The sequence below is a fragment of the Caloenas nicobarica genome, chromosome 23 (assembly GCF_036013445.1).
Source record: "Caloenas nicobarica isolate bCalNic1 chromosome 23, bCalNic1.hap1, whole genome shotgun sequence".
Lineage (NCBI taxonomy): Eukaryota > Metazoa > Chordata > Aves > Columbiformes > Columbidae > Caloenas > Caloenas nicobarica.
This window is the reverse complement of record NC_088267.1, coordinates 6464024-6489009: the sequence shown is the minus strand read 5'-3', so window position 1 is coordinate 6489009 and position 24986 is coordinate 6464024. Positions and strand designations below refer to the sequence as shown.

The 24986-nt window shown below is 50.1% G+C and overlaps 1 protein-coding gene across 2 annotated transcripts in view; it reads left to right on the top strand.

The window, feature by feature from the left end:
• The window catches only part of YTHDF2 (YTH N6-methyladenosine RNA binding protein F2), a 126436-nt gene extending 106554 nt beyond the window's left edge, over nucleotides 1–19882 (top strand). The window contains exons 1-5 of one of the 2 annotated variants that reach the window (XM_065650547.1): nucleotides 2630–2904; nucleotides 3127–3151; nucleotides 3485–3564; nucleotides 7690–9264; nucleotides 18922–19882. In XM_065650547.1, the coding sequence (XP_065506619.1) occupies nucleotides 2878–2904; nucleotides 3127–3151; nucleotides 3485–3564; nucleotides 7690–9264; nucleotides 18922–18945 (1731 nt within the window). In that variant the 5' untranslated portion in view covers nucleotides 2630–2877 and the 3' untranslated portion in view covers nucleotides 18946–19882. Of the gene's footprint in view, nucleotides 1–2629; nucleotides 2905–3123; nucleotides 3152–3484; nucleotides 3565–7689; nucleotides 9265–18921 lie in introns of those variants that run through there. The other variant, XM_065650548.1, reaches the window with a different exon arrangement.
• The last annotated feature ends 5104 nt before the right edge of the window (nucleotides 19883–24986 follow it).

Sequence of the window (24986 nt, the reverse complement as noted above, 5' to 3'; positions counted from 1 at the left end):
CTCCAGCCCGTTGGCGGCCACCTCATGGCGGCCGCCCTCCCGCTGCGCCCGCACGTTGGGGCGCAGCCACTTGTAGCAGGCGACCCTCAGCAGCAGCCCCAGCAGGCAGCGGCGCAGGGCGGCGGGATGCGGTACGAGCGCTCGTCCGACGCGTCCCGGCCCCAGAGCCAGGACAGGGCCGGCAGCGCGTGTCCGCCAGGATGAAGCCGTGGTAGATGACGCTGCGGCCCAGCGTCCTCCCCGGCGCCACGTTGAACCAGCTCAAGTAGAGGATCACGGCCACCGTGGCCCGGGAGAGCCGCTCGGGGCCTGGAGGCTCCGTGAAGGCTGTGCCCTGCAGGCTGACCCAGAGGAACATCGGCAGCCGCACCAGCGGTGATCAACATGGAAAGGGGGAGTGTCAGGAGGATGGAGCCAGGCTCTTCTGGGTGACAACCAGTGACAGGACAAGGGGCAATGGGTGCAAACTGGAACACAGGAGGTTCCACTTAAAGATGAGAAGAAACTTGTTCCTGGTGAGGGTGGCAGAGCCTGGCCCAGGCTGCCCAGGGAGGTTGTGGAGTCTCCTTCTCTGCAGACATTCCAACCCGCCTGGACACCTTCCTGTGTAACCTCAGCTGGGTGTTCCTGCTCCGGCGGGGGATTGGACTGGGTGAGCTTTCGAGGTCCCTTCCAACCCCGGACATCCTGGGACTCTGTGGCCACCGCGGTCAACCCCGTGGAACTGGTGGCCATGGACTCCAGGCTCACGTCCACCGTCTGAGCCCCGGGAGGCACCTCCGACGACGGAAAAACCATCGTCGAGATGGAGCCAGCACCGGATCCCAAAGCAGAGACAGAGGGGAAAGCTTGGAGAGGGAGCCGAGGACGGAGGAGAAAGCGGTGGGAGATGTGGAGGAGCAGCAGCACCAGGTCCATGACGTGGACATTCTGGTCTTGGAGGACTGAGTGGGGAAGGCAAGTGTCGTTTTGGGGAATTTGCTTTATTTTGGGCTTTTTTGTTAAGCATCTTTTCCAGCTACCCCATTTGTTTCTGTGGATATTTTCGATGTACTGTATATTTTTTTTATATATATATATATATATATAATTTTTTTTTCTAACAAAAAAGCTGGAGAAACACGCGAGACCTGGAAAAGGCTCCGTCTCCATGGAGCACTGAACAAATCCGCCTGTTCGCAGGGTCGAGGAGAGACTGGATCTCTGCTGAGCAACCCACACTGGGAGGAACTGGACGAGGGCTCCGGCACTGCACGTGGGGCTCCTGCTCCAGCTGCCCTGACCCCCGTTATCTTATCTCAGAGAGACAAAAACCAGTGGCTGGAGCGTTGCTGTGACTGTGGGAAGGGGTGACAGTTTTGGGGTGGAACAGGTACCTCATTTGTATTTTTATTTTCCCCCAGGAAAGGGAATTCTGTCACCTCAACCGGGATTTTTTAATTATTATTCTTGCTTTTGGGGGAGATGACGGTAACCCTGGTTTTACTGTCCATATTCTCCTCCTCCACGCGAATTTGGTTTATATCTATATTTTTGTGTGTGTTCTTTCTCTCCCTTCCCTCGTCCAGATTTCCCAGCTGCAAAGCCCTGGAACCTTCTCTCGGGGTCCCTGGATCCCGATCCCTCCTCTTCCCGTAGCACTTTTCCCCCGTCCCTTTTCCCGCCGGTGCTGCAAACGCCGCTTGGAGACCCCGAGATCACTTCAGCCTTTTGCAGAAAGGCAAAAAAAAAAACCCAAAAAAAACCCCCGCAACATCCCCCGTGGCTGCTCAGCGCCGGAGGGACTTTTCGGGGTGTACAGAGCGTGTTGTGCTGTTGCTTTTCCAGGAGAGCTGGACTCCGGATGGGGGCAGCTCCTGTTGGCACCGCGTGCTGGGGCTGCTCCATGCTTGTCGCTACTTGTTTGGCGGTTGTATTTATTTTTTTCTTTCTCCCTATAATCTCGTGGCAGGATTAAGAAGTGGCACGCTGCTGAAATAACGTGCGCTCTGACGGTTTCTCTCTTTTTTTCTTTTTTTTTTTTTTTTCATTTTCGAGTGTCCCTTTGGGCTCAATTGCCATGGGAAGACAGAAGGGGGGACGCAGCGGGTGCTGCAGGGGTTTGGGCGAGCTGGGATGGAGGGGGAGCTGCTTGGCTGGAAATATTGAGCAAAACAACAGGAAAAGAAACACATGCGGGGTGGGGAGAAGGAAGACGTGTTTGCCTATTTTTTGCATTAAAAGGAAAAATGGAACTCCAGTTGAAGGGATTGCTCATGGTGGCAGTTCCGCCACCTCAGAGGCAGCCGGGAGGGGCAGGGATCCCCCTGCTTGCTGCTGCTCACCCCCCCGGCTCGCGCGGTGTCCGGGGGTCCTGGGTGGGCTGCAGTGGCCCCTGCCCCCCCCCCCACCCCGGGGTGCATGGGCGCTCAGACGTCGGGATACGACAGAGTTGGGGTGTGGGGGCAGCGGCCGGGCCTCGGATTTGCCATTTTTGGGGGAAAAACGCAGCTGGGCAGCGGGGGTGCCTGGCCCTTTAAGATCGCCCCCCCCCCTGCGCTGCCGCGCCCGGTCGCGCGGGGGCGCTGGTTCCCCCCTCAAGTCCTCCGCCGGCCCGGCATGCACCGCGCCTCCCCTGCCCCGCCATTGTGCCTGGGAGCGCGGCGCGCGCGCCGTGCCGCGTGACGCCCGGGGAAGCGCGCGTGGGCGCGAGGCGGCGGCGCCTGGGCCGGAGACGCTGGGCCGGAAGGAGAGGCGAGAAGGGGGGGTGGCGGCTGGCTAGAGCGTCACCCCAGCCAGGCAGCCGCCGCCGCCGCCGCGGGCGAGTCGGAGTCCGCCAGGCAGCCGCGCCGCGCCCGGACAAAGCCGCCGCCCCGCCCGCCGCCCCGCCGCGGAGCCATGTCGGCCAGCAGCCTCCTGGAGCAGGTAGGAACCTCCGCCGCCACCCCCTGGCGTTCCCCCTGGCGGCGCCGGGCCTGGCCCGCTACGCCAGGCCGAGGCTCGGGGCCTAGCGGCGCGGGCCGGGCCCGGAGGCCGCGGCCTCCCCTCCGCTCCGCTCCCTCAGGGCCGGGCCCATTGTCCCCGCTCCCCGCCCGGCCTCACCGCTCTCCTCTCTCTTTCCTTCCCGTGCTGCTGCCGCCGCGCCAGAGACCCAAGGGCCAAGGCAACAAAGGTGAGGGGCTGGGAAGCGGGGGGTCCCGCGGGGGGCCGGGCGGGGGCTGCTGGGCGCCCGCTGGGCAGCTCCGGGGCGTCTGCGCTTCTGCACGTGTGGGAGGAAAACAAACCGAGCGCTGGGAGAGCTGCCGTCACCGCGGGGACTGGGGAAAGTTTGCGGATAAAGAGTGTTTGTGCGGCGGTGAAGTGTCTCTGTTGGGTTAAGTGTGGGGTATCCTAAACTAGGGAGCGGTAGTAGCATGATATGGTCTGTCTCTAAGTACTTTTAAGTTGGTAAATGTTCGATTTCATCGGCAGACTTCTTTCTGACGCTCTGAATCTTTTTCTTCAGTGCAAAACGGATCTGTGCACCAGAAGGATGGGTTAAATGATGATGACTTTGAACCCTACCTGAGTCCCCAAGCCCGGCCGGTGAGTAAGAGCAGAGTAAGAGTGCGAGAACCTGCTCACGGGCAGGAAGCACTAAGAGCCCGGGGGCTTCCTGCTGCTCTCCAGCGCAGGCAAATTTGGCATTCGTGCATTTCCCCATTTCTACTTACTGTATTTTGATGTTTTCCACCTTTCTTATGATATGCTATTTCATGCGTGCCTTTCTCCAGGCAGAAAACACTAGAAGTGGTGGATGAGGTGTAAAGGTTTTAGCAACTTCTGGGGAGGTGTAAGGACTTCCTACAGTTCAGCTCATTATTTTCATCATAACTGTCTCGAAGTTCTGCACTTTCAGTTTTACTGTTACAACCTTGTGTCCTTGCTGATTTCTGGTTCTTTGCGCTGTGCGAGGAGACGCACGATGTTGCATTGTGAAATGGCTTCACTTGGTGCAGTTACACTCCTGAGGGCTTTTGGAGGATATGGTCAACATTCTTATCTCTCTGCCAAGTAAACTGAAAGTGTGTGTCATGGGGTTTTCTCAATTTTTATTTTATTTTTTTTTTATTTACCAAAAAACCCCACAGAACACACATGTCATAAAGGCTGTGAAGACTTTTTGAGGGCTTTAGTTAGAAGTCAAGCTGGAGAGAGCTTGTGATCGGCTCCTGAAAGTCAGATGTCCAGATACTTTTCCTCTTAACTCTCCGTTTAAGATCAGCTCTGCTGTTAACTGATTTTTGTTTGTTTTTCTTAATGAGCTGTACGAGAGTGATACACAACAGATGGAGTTCACCTGATTAGATGATACAAGTAAGCGTTGCAGATAAACATCTCCAGTAGGGCTGCAGCAGTTATTTCATTCTCTTGGCTTCTCTTTCCAGCTGCAATTATTAAAAATAACCTGTTCTGCTTTTCCCTTTCTGTATTTTTTTGATTGCTTTTCCTAGACAATGTATATTTTTCAGATAAGTGGTGCATGTTTTATTGGAACACAAGAACAGGTTTCTATCTGAGTTGAATTTTCAACAAGTATTTTCCTAGTTTGTGCTAAAGATATGAAGCTAAATATTCTTTAAGGTCCAATCAGCTGTTCTATAATCTTCAGAATTCAGCCTGTCCATTAAGATAACTCACTGCATTCAGCTCCCTAAAAAGTTACAAGCCTAAATTCCACCTGCATAGGGTGAGAGAGTGTAATTGCTTTCTCAAGTCTGCTTTCCTAGTAGCTGTCATTTAATGGGGGTTTTTTTAATCCCAGAAGTTAATATCACCAATTTCCAGCTTCCATCTGATTGTGGACATATTTCCTGCAAAGTATAATTTGATTTGAACCTCCTAAAGAAAATGAAGGTTACTATAACGTTAGAAGCAACGTGGTATTTTACCCTATTTTTCGTGTTTGAAGAACAACCAACTATTTAGTATCTTTTTGTGTGTTTCACACCAGTAAAAGTCCGTTTTAAAAATAAGGAAGGGATTGTCTTGTGAAGCAGAGCTGTTGCTCTGGAAATTCAGCAGGAGTGAGGTAAAACCGCCGTGTTCACTTTGAATTACATTTTAGGGTGACTTTATCTCACTTTCTCTCCATGTTGTGTCGCTCATCAGCTCCCATCAGGGATTTGACACTCGATATCATAGAAACCAGAACCTGGAGAAGGCTGTGGTTCTGCTCAGCCCACCAGCCAGGTGCAGAAATTGGAAAGTATCGAAGTGCGCACCTCTTTTCTGAAGATGGGAGTTACAGATACAGCGCTGAAAAATTAATTAAATGAAGCCCACTGCCGTGGAATAACACGAGTGGTTTCTGAAATGGTTTTCAGAACTCTCCTCACAAGCAGGAGGTGACCCAGGTGTGAAGTTTTCTGGCTCTTCGTGCAGGAGCTGCCGTTTTGGGGTGACTGTTAGTAGCTTGTCAGCTTAGGAAATGAGGTTACTCAGCATTTTGAAGCACAGATACACAGTGCGTGATTCTTCAACAGTTAAAAAAAAAATAAAAGGTCAACAGCAACAATAAGTTTAAACCCTCATTCTAGTCTTGAGGGGAAGAGAAATAGTGAATTTGAGGAAATAACTGTACAAAAAGTCTTAGCCATTGGAGAGAACGAAGAGGTGGTGAAGCTTGATTTGCACCCTGGTCAGGAGCTGTGTCGGCTGTGCGAGTGCAGGTTGTGGGTTTGGCAAAGCGTCGTTTAGATGTTCAGGTGAACAGCAGCCAGGTTTGTCTTAAACCTGCTTTGAGCTGGCACTTGTTGCTGTGATTGACTCATCTGCTTCCTCCTCGCTGCACGAGTACAGCTGGTCAATGCTCTGCCTTAACACAGACTACGCTAAAATATCTCATGGTGATTTACACACCACACAGGAAAATATTTTGAGGTGACGGAACAGGTTTTAATCTGACAGTGATGTGTTTGAGGCAGAACGCTGCGGAAACAGCTGCTCTGCCCGCTGGGCTCAGGTTTTAGGTGGGGGCCAATGTGTTCGTGTTCCATTAAAGCCAATATCCAGGAGAGTATATTGTTACTCTTCTTTTGGAGAGACTTTGGTTCAAAATAATATTTAAGTTCCTTCATTTGCCTTACAAATTAGTCAACATCAGTGTTTGTGCTTTTGGACAGATTGAGCCCTAAAGATTGCTTGTTGGTTTGGGTTTAGCAGGACTGAGCTCCTCAATTAGTACAGCTGTACTCTGTGTAAGAGTTAATTTTGGTGTTAATTTGCTTTTGGTACCCCTGCTTTGGGAAGATGGAAATAGTATCTCTGAATTTTCATGCATTCACACCATGAAGTACCACAGAAAGCTTTTTAATGCTTTATACAACAAAGCAAATCTTGTCTCTGCACACATTATGATAAATCCTATTAATTTTTATTAAGTTGGGGCTGGCTTAGCCCCAAACCTCTTGCTTTCCTTGACCTCTGTGGAAGGTGGAGAAGCCAACTGGCTGTTTCTGGAGGGTCCCAGGGCCATCCTAAGAGCCTCCGTAGGTTTCAGCATGGCCATGAAGTCCTTCGGGAGCTGCACTTGGCACAGGAAAACATGATTTAACCAAAAATGGAGTAGAGCCTGGTGCAAGCCAAGCTTTAAATGGGAATTAAACCTGACTTTGATCTCCGCTGCACTGAGGTGGCTTGTGAGCAGCTCCGCAGCGCGAGGCTGCACACAGATTCAAATTACGGGATGATAATGTCCATTAACGTGGCTTTAACCGCTCCCCAGAGGGAAACTTGGTTTGAATGCAAGATGACAGATGGTTTTCATGTAAGCTAACCTTGGTGATGGCTGAGCCTTCCCTAATTGTAAAATTAGCCATTTCTTTTTGTAACCTAAAGGCTACTTGGATGTTACAAGGGAAACAAAGGCACGGAGCAGCTTTTCATCCTCTCTGAATTCGACGCCTGCTTTTTTGGGCTGTCACCAGGCTGCAAAAGGCTCCTATTGAAGCCTTATTGATTGCTCCCCATTTTCAGGTGTTTTTTTTTTTTTTAGTTTGTGCCCAAAGCACTGGAGCAGTTTGTGTTTTGAGGATGAAGCTTTAAATCCCTGTTTGTTTGCAAGTTCTTGGGATGGTTTGAGCTCTGAAACCTTAAATTGGAGGGATAAAGCTGTTTTCATGGATAACAAGTTTAATGGAGGGACCAAGGAAGGCAATGAGGGGCATTCATGAGGGACATTCATGATTTTGGCAGCACATTCCCACTGCACCTTTTCTTCCATATTCCACTTATCTTTGAGTCCTTTCCCCACCCCCAACAGCAAAATTAAGGCAGATACGTATGCTAAGCCCTCTTTGGTAGTAGCTATAAAAAGGAGAAGATAAAATTTGGATGGTAGGTAAGATCCTGTTTTCATAGGAGCAGCGCAGTGTGCTGTCCCACATCACACATCAGGAGCACCGTGTGCTTGTGTCTCTGCACGGGAAGCTCGCTAAGCCTTTGTGTTTAATCTTCCTGGCAATTAAACTTTGTTTTTTTTAGAGCACTTCTAACAAAGGAGGTGTTTCAAGGCCAGGCCTGTTTATCTGCCCAGCCTGCAGGTAGGGAGGGGTGCGGCATGGGAAGTCTAAGATGACTTTTATTCCTGGTCCCTTAGAATATGTTCTGCTCATTCCAGCTATTCAGCACTTATTTGTTGTTACTCTTTTTTGTTGTTTTTTTTTCCAGAATAATGCGTACACTGCAATGTCTGATTCCTACTTACCGAACTATTACAGTCCCTCCATTGGATTCTCCTACTCCTTAGGTGAGGCTGCCTGGTCTACGGGGGGTGACCCCCCCATGCCCTACCTGACCTCTTACGGACAGCTGAGCAACGGGGAGCCGCATTTCCTCCCAGACGCGATGTTCGGGCAGCCAGGGGCCCTTGGCAGCACCCCGTTCCTCGGGCAGCACGGCTTTAACTTCTTTCCAAGCGGGATTGACTTTTCGGCTTGGGGGAATAACAGTTCTCAGGGACAGTCCACTCAAAGCTCTGGCTATAGCAGCAATTACGCCTATGCCCCGAGCTCTCTGGGTGGAGCGATGATCGACGGGCAATCCGCCTTTGCTAACGAGACTCTGAACAAGGCTCCTGGCATGAACACCATCGACCAAGGGATGGCTGCTCTGAAACTGGGCAGCACCGACGTTGTGAGCAGTGTCCCCAAAGTCGTGGGTTCGGCTGTGGGTAGCGGATCCATTACCAGTAATATCGTGGCATCCAACAGTTTGCCTCCGGCTACGATCGTTCCTCCGAAGCCGACCTCCTGGGCTGACATCGCCAGCAAGCCGGCCAAGCAGCAGCCCAAGCTGAAGACCAAGAACGGCATCGCAGGTTCAAGTCTTCCGCCGCCTCCCATCAAACACAACATGGATATTGGAACTTGGGATAACAAAGGGCCGGTGGCAAAAGCCCCGGCTCAGGCTTTAGTTCAGAATATCGGCCAGCAGCCGGCCCAGGTGTCCCCGCAGCCTGTGGGGCAGCAAATCAACCCCAGCCCACCAGTGGCACAGGCTTCAAGCGGGCCGCAGCTGCTGCCACCGCCGCCCCCAGCACAGCTGCCGGTGCCGCAGCCTGCGGCTCAGCCCGCCCGCTGGGTCGCCCCTCGGAACCGCGGCAGCGGGTTCAGCCAAAACGGCGCGGACGGGAATGGAGTGGGACAGTCTCAGGCCAGTTCTGGTGCTGCTCCTTCGGAGCCGCACCCGGTCTTGGAGAAGTTGAGATCCATCAACAACTACAACCCCAAGGATTTTGACTGGAACCCAAAACATGGCCGGGTTTTCATCATTAAGAGTTACTCTGAGGACGATATCCACCGTTCCATTAAATATAACATCTGGTGCAGTACAGAGCACGGCAACAAGAGACTGGATGCCGCCTATCGCTCCACAAACGGGAAGGGCCCCGTTTACTTACTGTTCAGTGTCAACGGTAGCGGTCACTTCTGCGGAGTAGCAGAAATGAAATCTGCTGTGGACTATAACACGTGTGCGGGTGTGTGGTCCCAGGACAAGTGGAAGGGACGTTTTGATGTCAGGTGGATTTTTGTGAAGGACGTTCCCAACAGCCAGCTGCGGCACATCCGCCTAGAGAACAACGAGAATAAACCAGTGACCAACTCCAGGGACACTCAGGAGGTGCCTCTGGAAAAGGCTAAGCAGGTGTTGAAAATCATTGCCACCTACAAGCACACCACCTCCATCTTCGATGACTTCTCACACTACGAGAAACGCCAAGAGGAGGAGGAAAATGTTAAAAAGGTAATTTGCTTGTCTGTCTCAGCTAAGTCCTGTGGGGCAGGAGATGGAGGAGGGGGCTACTTTGTGCTGGAATAAATCCGTGGCCTGAAGGTATTGACTTGTGAGCTTGCTCGGTGGGCATCAGGCTGCTTTTTGGCCAGCTGTGCTCGCAGGTGGAAGCCACCACCCCAGTGGCAGCCCCGGTTTGGGGTGGAAATGAGTGTGCAGAGGCTTTCCCAGGCCCTGCCTGCAATCGGTTGCTGGTAAACCTCAGCCTTCCCTGAGCGCCGTATTCTAAGCAACTTTTATTTCTGTGCTGTTGTCAGCTCCTGGGTCGGAACAGTGTAAAGCAGGAGGTCAGCGGGGGGTTTGGGGAGTTGTTAGAAAACAGAGCTGAGTCTTTGAATAGCCGCCTAATCCACCCCCTACCCAAAGTGGGGTCAGCGTGACAGATGTTTCCCACCACTTGTAAAACCTTCAGGAACGGAAGTTCCTGTCCCTCCCCAGGCAATCTATTCCTATGCTTAATTATCCTTCCTGTTAGAAGGCTTCGTCTAATGCCCAGCCTAAATCTCCCTTGCTGCAATTTAAGCCCATGACTAGTTCTGTCTGCGGTGGCCGCAGGTTGCTCTGTTCCCCTCAGCAGCAAGCTCTGCTGTGGTTGGAGCTGGGGGAAGCTGCTGGTGTGGGCACTTGGATCCATTACCTCCAAGCCTGCTGCCATCGTTAATTCATGAATGAGAGGGTTGCTAATCAAAAATTCTGCCTGAAATTCAGTGACCAGTGTGGGCTTTGGATCTGACTTGGGTACAGCTGTGTTACCCACCTGTGACTGACCTTCCCCACAATAGAGGTCTTGCTTGTATTTGATCAAAATAATAATTACAAATTAGCATCAGCATAGCTTTCTGGTTGTTTGCCAAGTTTTTTCTGATGATCTCTTCAGTTTCAGCAATGGGGAATTTTCCACCCAACAGTTGAGGAACTGAATCAGGAGCTGCAACTGCTCACCATGATAGTGAATGCAGTTTTTAATTTGTCTTTCAATATATTTTACTTGGAGCATTGTCTGTATAAACAGCATCACCCATACACAAAGGTGGTCACATTTTGCAACTGATATGACCAGTGCTTGGAGAAAATCTGCAAGGGAAGAATACATTGTGAGGTGTGGCGGTATAAACTTGATTTTTGTGAGAACCTGAATATTTTGCCTGACTTCACATCCTGGAACCGGTATCCAGCCTGTACCGAAGTGGTGATTTTCTCTTTTACTAACTGAGGTTTTGAATGCGATCAGAAATCTAGTCTGTGCAGGATGTCTTAGGAAGTTGAACTTCACTGTGTGCTCCAGATCTGGCTTTAGGGAGCAGCAGTTTGCGGTGCGAGAGGGACAGAGCTTGGCACAGCGGCAGAAATGGTGCTGGAGGGCAGGTGGGGGTGGACGGATGGATAAACAGAGTTAAAAGTGGGTAAGTGTCAGCAGGTAGGTAGCAGAAGGAAGAGCAACAGAGTGGGGAAGGCTGGACAGACCAATGGTCTGCTGTGGGAAGCTGCTGTGTTTGCAAGTTCGTAATGTCAGAAAATCAGGAAGATATTAAAAACACGGCTTAGTAATTTTCTTAAAACCGAAACCCATCTTTCCTCATCTTTCCAACTGCCTTTGGAAGGTTCCTCTCCTGCTTTCTGCAATTCCTTTGGGACGTGCCAGCATACAAGGGGCTTGAACAGAACCAGTGGCTCTGAATGATGCTGGAGCCGATTCGGTGTTGCACTCCAATGCAGCAGCAGTTGATTAGGAAAACATTTATTCTTTGAAAGGGAACTTAGTCATACGTCTCTGGAATTCCCAGGCAAGCGGGGAGTCTCGTAGACACACGGTTGTGTTTGCTTTTGACCATTGACTCACACTCTGGGCGCTCGGGGCCCCTGTCCTGTCACATCCGCCATGGAGGAAGTGACTTGGTCTTTCTGCAACAGTCTGACCTCCTCGATCGCTCGCTGACGCAGCCGTGGATGTGCTTGAGGTTTCTCTAACTGCTCTTTCATGGTTTCATTGAGAAACAGGCATTTTTGCTCAAGAAGGGTATTTTTATTTTTAATCTGGAGTGAATGCTGGTGGTTACGCTGTGACTGTGGCTGGCAAAAAAGCCCAAGCCGTTATGTGTCTGCCCTGAGGCATCTCAGGCGATCACCTGGCTTAAAAAAATCAGAAAGCAGAGTTAAGGCAGTGGAGAGTTGAAGTTGTGCTCTGGCAGCAGCCAAGCTGCTTTTGTGTTGGGGAAATAATCCCATCACTACCAGCTCTTTGTCTCTGCCACCAGCCTTTGGACGGCAGCAATATGCTCTGCATTCCTGTTCCTTGAAGCTTAAATGTCTCCAGGTTTGGCTTGGTTTGAACTTCTAACAAGCTGCATTTGTTTCACTTGGCTTCAAACCTTTGTCTGATTTGCAGCTTGATTCCTACTTGGTACCAGAGCAGATGGACGAGCTTTTGTGAAAACCTGCAAACTCTTGAATATTCTTTTATACTTCTCACTGTTACAGTCACTTCTTCAGAATTCCCTGAAATAGTTCCCAGAAATCATAAGAAAAATGCTTTGCTTAGTGTTCATGTTATTCGCTTTGCCTGGTGAAGGAGGAAAAATGATTCAGCGTTGAAAATGCTGAAATCATGCTTGTCCTTTTCTATCCCATGTGCCCATCTTGTCCTCAGAGACTAATCTCCATTTCTTTCCAGTGTCTTGCTTGGCTCTACTAATCCAGTTTTTTTAAAAGCTTTGGATGTTCTCCTGACCTAAAATGGTGAAGCTGTCTCCCCGTGGGATGGTATCTGGAGCAGTTTAGGGCTCCTTGAAACCCTTCACAGCTGCTGTTGTGGCAGAGCATGTCACCCACTTCTTCCCTGTAAGGACTGGTTTATCTTTGTTTAAAAAAAAATAAATTAAAAAATCACTAGCCCATAGTAATATACTTGTATTTCTAGGAATGTCGCAGTGACCTCAGTGTAAAGATCTTAGCTGTTGATCTGCTTGCATGTGGAAGGTTTTCTGGAAAAGCAACGAATATCAGCTCTAAGGGAAGTTAATTTGGGTTCCTCCTCCCCTTGCCTTGCCCACGGTTGGGGCACTTGGCTCCTTGCAGGTCCCAGGGATTTTTAGGAGGGACAGAGCAGCCCTGTCCCATCGCAGAGTGCTCGGTTGTCACGTTTGCTGTTGATAAGAGACTTTGGTGGCTGTCAGGTCAGGGTGAGCTGTGCAGGATGGGTGTTTGGGGGTGTGTTTTCATGCTGAGGTCCACCAGCCTCAGCAGAAAAGGGAGATTTGCCACATTGGAGCTGTTATTTGTGAAATGTGCTGCTTTGTGTCTGGGCTGACGCCGTCTGCTGGTTAAAGGAGCGTTAGTAGTGGCAAGTGTCACTGCTGCCCTTAGAAAATATGATTTAAGGGAAAACTGAGTGGTGGTGGGAGCCTGTTGGAAACAAGCAGACTGTTTCATAGTTGCTATGAAACATTAATGCTCTTTTTTCTTCCCAATTTGTAATCTCAGAAGGGAGGAGAGAGGATATTTCCTATAGGGTGGGCTAATGCTTTTCTCCTGCTGTTACAGTCATCCTGGTAAGTGCCAAATTTGCTTTGGCTTTACTGTATCCAACAGGACGTTATTTCTGTCAGATTTAGTATTTAAATACTGCATATTCAGCCGACTGTTTCCTATGACAGCAGAGCACTTTCATCCCGCTATCCCGAGGCTGTTTGCTTTTTCTGCTCCAAATCCCTAGAAACAACATGGAAGGATTTCTAGGAGAGAAGGAAGTGTGGAAGATAAGTATTTACCAGGCATTTTATCCATTGAAAGCAGCGGGACACAGTCCCGTTCGGTCCCCTGGATTTTCTCTCTGGTGCGGTGGGTCAGGACGTGTTGCCGAAAGCTGATTTGGATCCCAAGAAAACCACTGAAGTGACGCGTGAGCCTTGGATCTACGCACTGCATCAAGAACAGCTTCACGCACAATGTCCCTCGCTTGTTCTTAAGGAAAATGTAGTTCTGCAACAGTTTGGTTTTGTCTGAAAGTCACTTTCTTCTTTTCTGCCTCCTGTAAAGTGTTATGTGACAGGTATTCATTTAGGAAGCTTCTTGTTCTGTACTGTGCGATTGTTTTCGCCGCGGTTATTAGAGCCCTCGCATTTCCCTGGATGTTCTTGCCTGTACCTGGGAGTAATTGTACTGTCAGAGTGGCTTTGTGAATTAATAAACCAATTTCTTCGTGGTGCAAAACGCTGGACACTTGCCAGCCCAAACACCTTGCTTTTCCTGCCGTAAATTTACCCGGGGAAACCTCTGTTAACAAGGATTGTCGTTATCCAAGCGGATGGCTGGAGTGGAGAGTTGGTTGGAGCTCCTTTCGGGGACTTGCTGCCCAGTGTGAGGCTTTTTAATTGTGTACAAGTCACGTCATAGTGCGTTGGAGCAGTTAATAAAGCGTTTGGATTTTGTAAGCCGTTCTTCAGTCAGAACTTGGAAATAAAGACTGCGTTCCTGGTTCCGTATCATTGGAACTTTTGTTTTATTAAAAGGGCAAGGCCGAGCTGCTTTCTTGTGGTTAACTGCAGGGGTATTTCTTATAATGTAATGCCAGTTTAGAAGAGTTAGATAAAATCTACCTAGAACTCTGTCTTTTGTTTCTCATCTTGGGGGGAAAAGAAACCACAGTGTTTTAGTTTCCTTCCCTGTGTGTATCTGTACACGTGGGGAAGACTCTGCTCCCTTGGCTCTGTCATTCGTAATGTGTAAAATGTTTTCAGAGAACTTCCCATCATCATTGCCAAACCTTTAAGAAATCATCAACCTTTTGGCTGTTGCAAACCAGCCTGATTTGGGGTTCAGCTGGTTCGATTGCTGGATTTTTGCTACGTTCAAAGGAGGGGAAAAAAAAGGTTGAACTATAAATCTGCGTTCAGTGAATCCTGCGATGTGTTTCCCTTCGGAGTGGCAAAGAAATGCGTGTGCACACCAAGGGCTTGGGGGCATATTGGCTTTTCTACTCGAGTTTGTGAATTCAGCTCTTCATGGTCGACAGAAGTAGGCAAGTAGATCTCTTGTCCTTTCCTAATAACAGAATATTGGGCTGTGTTTTGGGTGGAGGGAAGTGTTTGAGCCTCAGCCAACCACAGTGGGTCAGACCAGAAGTCTGTGCAGTGTAATGTTGCATCTCTTGGGGCTGCAAAATCTGCGGATCTGCTGATGGATGCTGCTCGAGCATCCTTGCTCTTTTTCCAAGCGAAAAAGCTCTGTGTGCTGCTAACAATAACACGGTGAAGAGCAAGTGCCTGTAAGGACAGTACAAGCACAAATTTATCTGTCTCCAAAGGTTTTCCTTGCCTGGCAATTTGTGGCTCAGGAATTTCTTAGACCCAGAGGATGCGTCTTTAATAGTTTATGATTTCTCCTCTTGTCCAAGATTTTGACACATTCATTGAGCATCCTCAGGATCCTGCAGCAGCAGGTTCTTCAGCTTAATTAAGTCTCTTGTAAAGAAATGTCTGTTTGGTTTGCTTGAAGTCTCCCTGGTTGTGCTGGCAGAGGTGGTGAGCAGTTAATTCAATGTTCTCTCTATCCCTGCTCTGCTTTTACAGTCGTGTCTCTTCCAGGCTGGAGAGCCAGAACGTGGTGGCTCTGCAGATGGAAAACCTTGCGTCTTTGCTTGTCCCAGCTGTTTTCTGAGCCTTTTCCAGTTCTCCGTGCCCATAGAGATGGAGAGGAGCAGAGCTGCCCCCGGCGCCGTGGGTTTCTGTAAGGGCACGGTGGTGTCTTCTCTCCTGAATGATGTTTCCTTTTCTCTCCTGGAGTTACAGGTTGTAACCCTGAGCTCATGTTTCTGGTTGATAATGGTCGGTTTGGAGCCTGTCGTCGTGGAGTTAGGACAGGGATTTTTCTCACGTTTGGTTTATCTGAGCCAGGCTGACCAAATTCACTGTGACGTTCAGCTGCTTTTTTTCCTCACAAAATCCTCCGTTTCTTCACAGTCAGATGCTATTTCTATTACCCGAAATAGCTTCGTATCATCAGTAAACTTCTGTCACTTGATTATTCACTCCTTTCTCTAGATCTTGTATGAATGTGTGGAACCAGAAGCGAAGCTGCACAGGTTTTCTCCACACAGGGTCGTTCGGTCCTTGCTGTTACACTTGCACGATGTGACAGGACAGTGCAAAGACTTTATTAACTCTACAGCAGCGAGGATTTTAAACCATTAAAGTGGGGGTCCTTCCTTTTCTACAGTGGCACAAATTTTTCAGTGCTAATACTGTGTGAGTTGTGATTTAAGGTAACCAAAGTCATGCAACACATTTTGTGTGAACCCAAATGAGAAGGAACAAAACAAAAAGACACCTTACTCTATCTGGTGTTAAAACTCTGGCATGACGCTCATGGTAAATGCTGTCAGCGGTTCAACGGGCTTTGCTTCAACTTTCACATTCACTATTCCCATCGCTTTTGTCCACACTATTAACTTTCTTCCCTACTTGGTGAGGATTTCGAGGTGGACAGATCGGTCAAAGCCAAGTGCTCTGCTTGGCAGTGAGGAGACCGAGCTGCCCAAAACAAACACGGCAAGCTTCTTATCCCTTGTAGTGACGAGAAAGAATAAAGTCTCCATGCCGTAAGACAGGGAAGATTTGATTTTCCAGCCTAATGACCCGAAAGGACTTGTGCTGTTGTTGTTTTGCACGTGCTCCAAAGCCGGCAGGTCCAGTTCCAGTCCCTGGTGGGATCCCAGTTGTGCTGGCATGGAATGGCACCGGGAGTCCTCCCAGGCTGCTCCGTGTTCCGCTTCGCTCTAAATATTCATCTATGTTCTTAGTTGTGGGTTTGGGTTTTGGGTTTTTTTTGAGGTTTTTTTTACCATTCTGTTTCCTGCACAAATGTTGCCCTGTGGGACCAGGCTCTCTACAGGATGGTAATTACAAACATTTATGGGAATTGGGCTGGTTTATTCACGCAATCAAATAAGATGTTTGAGCAAGAAGAAGGTTTATTCTTTGCAATTGATTGCATCAGTTTTAAAGGTGCCTTGAAAGCTGCCAGGACCACTTTGATTGTATAAAACCTGCTGCAGGGAGAAAGTCCTGGTGCTCTGTGTGTCCTCCTTACCCCGAGCTGCTTCCTCCGACACGGAAATTCCATGTCTGATGTAAAGCGCGTTGCTCCCGTGGTGTTTATGTTCCCTCGTGTTAAGGCATGTTTTGGGTTACAGCTGTACCTGGAGAATTGCAGCTTGTTGGTCCTGATTTATTCTCCGCGACTTCATATTCCGGCTAAACGGGGAGGTGAGCGGTGTGTACCAACAGTGGGGCATGCGGAGTTTTGAAAGGAAACCAGAACTTCCAACCTGCCCAGCCCTGTGTGCTCGGCGTGGGGCCAAGGGACACCCCGGAGCTTGCTTCTGCATTTTGGGGGGCAGAGTCTGAGTACGGGGGCTGCCCGGGCACGGTTGTGTCCCCACTTGGCTCGTGCTTTTTCAGTGATGTGAGTCTGTCCCTCCTGGGGTTATTTGGTTTTACTCCATTAGATTTTGATCTGGAAAACAAAAAGTCTTTCCTGCTCTGACAAGGAGTCACTTCTATATTGTATCTCCTGTTCTTGGTGGTGAGCTCCATTATGTGAACAGGAGGTGGGATTAAAACATCTGACTATACCCAGATCCCTGATTTTTATCCCCTTTCCTAGGTGAGGCAGACTAGGATGTAGTTTTCCTCTGTAACTCTTGACTTCCTAATGCTGACAACAGGAAAACCTCATGTTTGGTTTGTAAATCAGTTAAGACTCGAGGCTGTTTGTGGAGCACATGAGCACAAGAAGCAAGCGATGCACCAGCCGTGGTTCGTGCTGTGCCCGTGCCCTGAGCTGGTCCTGCTGGGCCAGGGGCCACCGGAGCCCCCACTGATGTCCAGGTCAGGTCAGACAGGTCCAAATAAACTGTGGTTTGTGCTGCACAGCGGGGACCTGCGCTCTTGGTCCTTCTCCAGACCCTCCCTTTGATTATAAATCTTTATTTCCCTGTCTGTTGTGTGGCAATCATACCTTTCCCTTGGCCAGAGGAGTGCTGAGGTTGAAGGATTGTCGTTAATCAAGGTAAGAGCCTCTGAATGTGCAGCATTGTCACCTGTCGGCACCATTTCTCAGTATAAACTCTTGAGCCTTTTGTTGCTGTTGGCTCCCCACAGTGTGATGAGATAACGCAATCTCTTATCAGCCTTCTCCACCAGCTTTGCAGTTGCTGTTATCAGGACCTGGCTTGTGACATTGCTGCAGCTTCCCCGGGGATGGGATGTGACACAGGTGGCTTAAGCAAGGTGATGCCAGAAGGCTCCTTCCACACGTGGTGCCTCTAACCACGGCTGGCAGCGACGCACGGGTGTCAGCGCTCGATGTGAGCGATGGCGCGTGTCTTTCTAAAATTCGTCAGCATATCGCGGTGTTCTTCACCCATTGGGGGCTGCGGTGCTGCCCCCCTGCTCACCGAGGGCTCCGGCAGATGGAGAGGAGCGTCTGAGCTGGTGTTTTGTTCTTGTTCCTCCCACATGGATTGATAAGACATGGCCCAGGTCTAATGAAAATGTGGCTGAAGAGAATAAAACACTTTCTGATGGATTCTCTTTGCCTTCCAGGGTCTGTATGGCAGAGCAAAGCCCAGTGTGTGTGTGCAGAGCCGCTCAACCTCCTGGGCTGCGGTTACACCATCCGCCTGATTTCGGAGGAGGACGAGCCGGGATGAACATTTGCAACACCGCTGAGCTTTGCTGTGTGTTCTGGTGGATCTGTTTGCTCCTCGGCTGCGATGTGGGGGCTCACTTGGTTACTCCACAACGCCCCGAGGACCCAGATGTGCTCGTGGGACGTGCTGCAGTTGATCTGGCACATTAGATGGTGTAAAAACCCGAGTTGGAACTAGAATCCCAGTTGGAACTAGATAACCTTGAAGGTCCCTTCCAACCCAAACCATTCCGTGATTGTAGGTGTCGAAGAGAGAGCCCACAGCAGATGTGGGAGGGGTTTAGAAGGCATTTAGACGCGGTTCTTAGTGCCAGAGTTGGGTTGTGGTTGGACTCGATGATCCTGAGGGTCTCTTCCAACTGAAATGATTCTATGACTTTATGATTTTATGATTTTTCTGTTACAGACTCCTTGGGATACTGTTTGCAGTGTTGGTGGAAGGCTCTGGGTAGTTCTGTGCTGGTATTTTGATGTTGGCTTTTTTTGTTTTGGGGTTTTTTTGGTTGGTTGTTTTTTTTTGAGGTTTGTGGTTTTTTACTCTTGTGCAGTGGTGGTTTATTAGCAACAAGTCCACTTACACGAGGCAAATATTTTTGGAGAGAATGTGTCCCCTCGTCTCACTCCTCTCCCCAGAAGGCAATTTGTGCCATGAGAGAGGAAGAGGAGCGGAGCTGTGGGACCAACATCCCTCGTTAGGAGGAACCATAACGAGCGGGTGGACCCAAGCCCTGCAACGTCATGTTCCTTGTCCTCCTTTGCAAACAAAAAATCCTCTTCGTTGGACTTTACCCACCTGAGGCAGGCCTCCGGGCAGCTCCACCTGTTGAAATACTGATGTGTGAAAATGGAAAATACAATTATTCTCAGCTAATGTGGTTTTTTTATCTTTTTCTTTTGCAGGAACGCCAAGGCCGTGTCAAGTAAAGGGCCATTCCTCCCAGAGGCTGCAGCAGCGGCTGCGTCCTGGCCATCTTGCGTAGAGAGAAACAAGGAGCAAGAAAAAAATCCCAGAGAGAATTAGGACTTTTTTTTTTTTTTTTAAATTTCATTGACTTCAAAAAGACTCTTACAAACTTGCAGTTTAAAAAAAAAAAAAAGTATTGGAATTTCACAAGGCATAGGACTTAAAAAAAAAACCAAAAACAACAAAAAAAATCCCTTCTAGGTAGAGTATAGGTAATAACTGTCCCCCTTTTTTTGGCTTTGGTTGTGATTTCAGAGCATACGCTTTTGTTTTTTGTCTTTTTACTATGTTTTTTTGGATTTTAAAGTCTGTAAGTGGCATATGCCTTTTTTTTCCTCTTGATTTTTAAACCCCGCCGCTTCCCTTCCTTCCACCCCCTTGTGCCTCCTTCCCCTGGTTTTGACATTTGCACTTGGAACACCGAGTTGTAACATCCACCATGGAAAGTGGAGTAACTTCATTTTGGGTTTTCTTTCCCCTCCCTGGCCTGGAAGAGGAGGAAATTCTATGAAAAAGTTGGGGTTTTGGCCTAAGAAGGATTGAACAGAAATTGTCCACGAGGTTGTGTCTTAAAGGTGGTTCATTTTTCTCTGACCCTTTGTTACTCAAAAGTCAAGTACTAGGAGTCCTAAGAAATGTTATGTTCTTGTGCATTATACGGATTTACAGATGAAGTCTGGATTAATTTGACTTTTTGAAAGCTGAGAACAGCGGTAAAAACTTGTTTTGTTTACAGGAGAATGAATTTTGGACAAAAAAAAAAAAAAAAGAGGAAGAAATATTGTAAAATGTGTAGTGAATATGTTTCTTCAGTTTCTTGTTAAGCCAATGAGGAATGGGCGTTGCCTTTCTTTTCACCATTAATCACTTCTCAATAATAAATGTGAGATCCTGTTGAGCATCACCGGTGTCTGCCGCTCCCTCCCCCGCTTCGCTGCTGCGTTAATACCTTAAAATAATGAGTTAAACATGGTTTTTTTTCTTTAAGTTTGAAGCAGGAGGTTGCAACTTGTCACTGGGAATCCCGAGCTCAGTCCTGGTGCAAAGCCGGGGTTTTTTCCCCAGCATTTTGGGATTGATTTTGCTCCTTCATGTAGGATGGCACTGGGCAGAGCTGGTCAAGACTCGTTCCCGCTTCACAGGTAAATTGGATTTCTCCAGCTCCTTCCAGGTGTGTGTGAAGTGCAGACACTCGCCTGCGTCCCACGTTATCTCCCCTGGGAAAACTGCTCCAGGACAAGGAAGGAAAAATCCAGGTTTTTCTCGTTTTGGCAGTTGGGAGGGAATAAAGGAGCCACAAATGAATCTACTGGCTGAGGCAGTAGCAGCGCTTTAATTGTCAATACTTAACGAGTCATCGCCAAGGAAAATTGTGCTATCTTGAAAATATCTCAACTATTAAAGCGCAATTGGGAAACGTGGAACCAGCCAGCTGTGCACTCTGATTTTCTTTTTTTTTTTTAATTTACTTTTTAAAATTATTCCTTGCTTCTGAAAAGCAAATGAACAAACCCCAGCTCCAAAGAGCCTGGTCCACATCAGGTGAGGACCTGGAGTGGGGTTTGTGTGGGTGTCAAAAGCACAAATTATCCACTTTTTATTGGGATGTTTTGCTTGTTTTCTCCTGAAGAATTTCTGTCCTCTGAATTCTTTGGTGGCTTTGGCCTCGCCTTGCCTCGGAGCTGCCCCAAAACCCCAACTGCTCGCTGGTGTCCCCGTGCGTTTTCAGAGCATGAAACCTCCAAGCTGGAGGAAACAAGGGCAGAAAGCTTGACTTGGTTAAAGGCCCGAATTAAACAATTTGGATTTTGAGAAAAATCCTAATTTTGAGTAAAAAAAAAAAAAAAAAAAAAAAAGCTGGAGCGGTCTTCAAGCAGCGACCCACGAGAGACATGAGCGAAACAGGAAGATGCGATTTGAAAATCACGATCTTTCAGATGCGGGTGTTTTACCTGCGATTATTTTTATGTACGAAAAATAACCGCGCAATCACTTTAATCACAGGTCATAGATCCGTGTCACATCTTGCTACTTAAATTTCCCCTTCCGTTTAGCTGCTTGAGAGTTAAAATACTCTTTTTTTTCTTTTTTATCTTTTAAGGCAAAGCATGGGAGCAGGAGTCCAGCTTTCTGGGGGACCTGAAACAGCCCCGTTTCACCCCAAACTGGAGAGGGGAGAGAAAAAGCAGGTAGTTTTGTAGATCTCTGGCTGGTCGCGCTGCTTTTTTGCTGTCTGGGAGACCTGTGGAGCTTCTGGGGGGGAACAGAGGGGATAACAACAGAATTGGGCTTGATGTTAAATATTAGGAGAGGTTGTTTTTTTTAAAAAAGAGGCCAAGCGAATGTCCCGAAGGGTAGAAATAGTTCTGGAAAGGAGGAATAGCTTGGAGGTGGGGAAAAAGTGGGTATTTGATGCGTGACTTTGAGGTTGCTGCTTCTGCCGACTCCTGAGGATGCTGGAGGGCAGGAGTAGCGGGACCCGTCTGGATCTGGGCTTGTTCTGGTCTGAACTGGGGCAAAAATGGAAATTGTCGAGTACAGCTGAGGAGGCTTTGCTTTCAGTGTGTCAAAAGCAACCCCAACCCTTCCATAATTCTGACTGAGCGCTGTCTCCCTGTGAACGTGGCGCAGGTAAGGGCAAGAAGGTATTTACTACTGTTGGGTTTTTTGGAGAAAAAAAAAAAGGTAAAATATTTGCACAGTTCCCTGGGCTGTGTGGGGAAAGGGCATTTTGGAGGGGGGTGTTTTGTGTGCACATCTCTGCTCCTGCTTTATTTACTTGGAAAAAGGAAATTCACAGATGTCCCTGTGATGGGGCAGGGGGTGAAAGCTGGAAAACGTAAAATCTCAAGGCTTGAAATCTGAAAAGCAAAATCCCCACGGCCAGCGCAGTGGTGGGAGCGGAGCTGAGGTTGCCGCGGGAGGGCTCCCGTGTGCCGCTGCTCATACATATTTCTTTATGAGAAAGAGGTAAAATGACATTTGGGATCATCCCAGAGTGATAGAATGAGAGGAGACAGCCTCAAGTAGCCCCAGGTTTAGATTTGGGGTCCAGATTTTTTTTTTTTTTTTTAGCTATCCAAGGGTTATCGAGCGCAAGGGATGTGGTTGAGTCGCCATGCCTGGACGGTTGGACTCGATGGTCTTTTCCAGCCTAAATGATTCTGTGATTCTGTAAAATGTGGCCCCTGGGAACGCGCAGCACGAGCGGCCACTCCAGGCTGTGGCTGGAGGTCTGTGGTTTGTGCTGGAGGGGCAAAGTTTGGATGAAAAAAACCCCGGAGCTGTCACCATGTCTCATGTCCCAATGGGTGGGGAGCAGCTGGGTTGGAATTTGGGTGTTGAGATGGGCCGATGCCTCCCCAGTGCTCCCAGCTCCTCTTCCTCCACTAACGAAGGCTCATTAAGGGCTTTTGTCTGCTCTCTTCCTTCAAAATGTCCCTCTCTGTGTCCCCCACCCCATCAGCTCCAGCACCTCTGGAGGCGGCAGCACCTGCTCCTGGAGAGGGAAAATCTGGGAAGGGCCCAGGACTGGGGCTCTGGGTGGAATTTGGGGTGTCCTGGGCTTGCACCCCCTCTCCGGTCCTTGACGGAGCTGGGGGAGGGCAGCTGGGGGGTCCTGATGTGCTCTGATGGTCTCGAATGGGGAGCAGACAGGGTTGGGGGCAGCTGGTGGGGTTTGGGGAGCAGGAGTGGAAATGGGGTTTCAGAGAGGTGGGGGGAGATGGGGAGGGGTCCGGGGCGGGGCAGGAGGGCTGGGGGTCCCTTACCGGCCCGTGGCGATGGGGTTGTGGCCGCTCGGGCTTTTCGGCATCTCCACGCTCCTCCTTTGGCGAGTGCGCCCCCAGCCCAGGCCGCCCCCCCTTTGGCATTCACCGCGTGCCTTAATCGTGTGACGTTAAATCAAGGTCCGCGGTGAATGCGAAACGCTGGGGCTGATAGTGGGGGGCACAGAGCGGCGAGGGGGAGTCCTTGTTCCATCTCCAAACCCTCATCACCCCCCTCAGCCCCCTGGGACCCCCATCGACCCCCTGTGCTGGGACCAAGCTGTGTCCCCCCCCCCCCCCCCAAGCTGGCACTGGGGGAACAAGAGTCACAACAGATTTGGGGGTGGGGGCTGCCCGGCCCCCTGTCCCGATGGAAACCCAGGTGCATCCACACCCCCCTGCAGACCTCATCCCTATAGGAGAACTGTAGGAGCCCCATACGAGCCCCCCCCCCCCGCATGGCATGGTGCTGGGGTGCGATGTGGGGGGCTGCACCCCCAGATCTGGCCCCATCCTTCAGGCCTGGCTGGGGGGTGGCTGCTCGACCCCCCCTGCGCAGGATCCAGCGCTGGGACAGCTATTTTTGAATGAGATAAAAAGCAGATCTTGCCCCCCCAGCTCCCCCCCCCAGCTCCCCTCGCCTCCCCCAGCTCTTATCAAGCCACCTGCACCCTCAGAGCTGTGGAAACCCGGGGAGGGGCATCTTCCTGCCGGCTTAAACTCCCCAGCAGATCAGTCCGGGAGGGATTTTGGATTTGGGGGGCGGCTGCGGACTGCTTGGTTGCAGATCCTGGAATATCAGCTAAAGCAAGGGGAATTTGGGTGCTTTCAGGTGGGTTTTGGTACACTGGTCCTCAGGGGGTTGTGGGAGAGGGTTAAAACCCAACAAAACCTCATCTGTTCTATTTCTATGATGCGTTTAGCATCAAAATAGTTGAAATTGCCTCAAATTCCCATCCTGTGGGCTGGGCCTTCCTCCCCCCGCCAGGACTGGGTCCCAAAGAGCAGCAGGTAAGGGGCAGTCGAGGCCTCCTGAGCTCAGCGCAGGTAACGTCCCCCATCCCCGGGCTGGAGCCGTGTGGGGAAGGGGCAGGTTTGGGGGGGGGTCTGTCCTTTCCCCCCCACATCCCCCTGGGTCCATCCCAAGTGCTGCCCAACAAATTTCACTTTTCACCCGTGATTTTTTTCTCGGGGCGGGGGGGCAGATTTTTTTCAGTGCAAATATTCCCAGGCTGGGGGGAGGTTTGGGAGGGGGGGGCTTCTCCTTAGCAGGGTGCCCGGGCCAGCCCTGGAGGGGTGAAATTCCTTGCAGGCCCCTTACCCTTCCCTTCGCCCCGCCGCGGGCACTCGGGGGGGACACAGAATCCCAGAATGTCCGGGGTTGGAAGGGACCTCGAAAGCTCACCCAGCCCAATCCCCCGCCGGAGCAGGAACACCCAGATGAGGTTACACAGGAAGGTGTCCAGGCGGGTTGGAATGTCTGCAGAGAAGGAGACGCCACAACCCCCCTGGGCAGCCTGGGCCAGGCTCTGGCACCCTCACTGGGAACAAGTTTCTTCTCATCTTTAAGTGGAACCTCCTGCGTTCCAGTTTGCACCCATTGCCCCTTGTCCTGTCACTGGCTGTCACCCAGAAGAGCCTGGCTCCATCCTCCTGACACTCCCCCTTTCCATGTTGATCCCCATGAATGAGTCACCCCTCAGTCTCCTCTTCTCCAGCTCAGAGCCCCAGCTCCTCAGCCTTTCCTCACACGGGAGATGCTCCACTCCCTCCAGCATCTTCGTGGCTGCGCTGGACTCTCTCCAGCAGTTCCCTGTCCTTCTGGAAATGAGGGGCCCAGAACTGGACACAACATTCCAGATGAGGTCTCCCCAGGGCAGAGCAGAGGGGCAGGAGAACCTCTCTGACCTACTGACCACCCCCTCCTAATCCCCCCCAGGTCCCATTGCCCTTCCTGGCCACAAGGGCCCAGTGCTGGCTCATGGTCACCCTGCTATCCCCAGCACCCCCAGCTCCCTTTCCCCTACACTGCTCTCCAACAGCTCGTTCCCCAACCTATACTGGAACCTGGGGTTGTTCCTGCCCAGATGCAAGACTCTACATTTTCCCTTGTTATATTTCATTAATTTTTTCCCCGCCCAGCTCTCCAGCCTGCCCAGATCTCGCTGGATGGCAGCACAGCCTCCCAGTGTCAGCCACCCCTCCCAGCTTGGTGGGACACGCGGGACACCCCC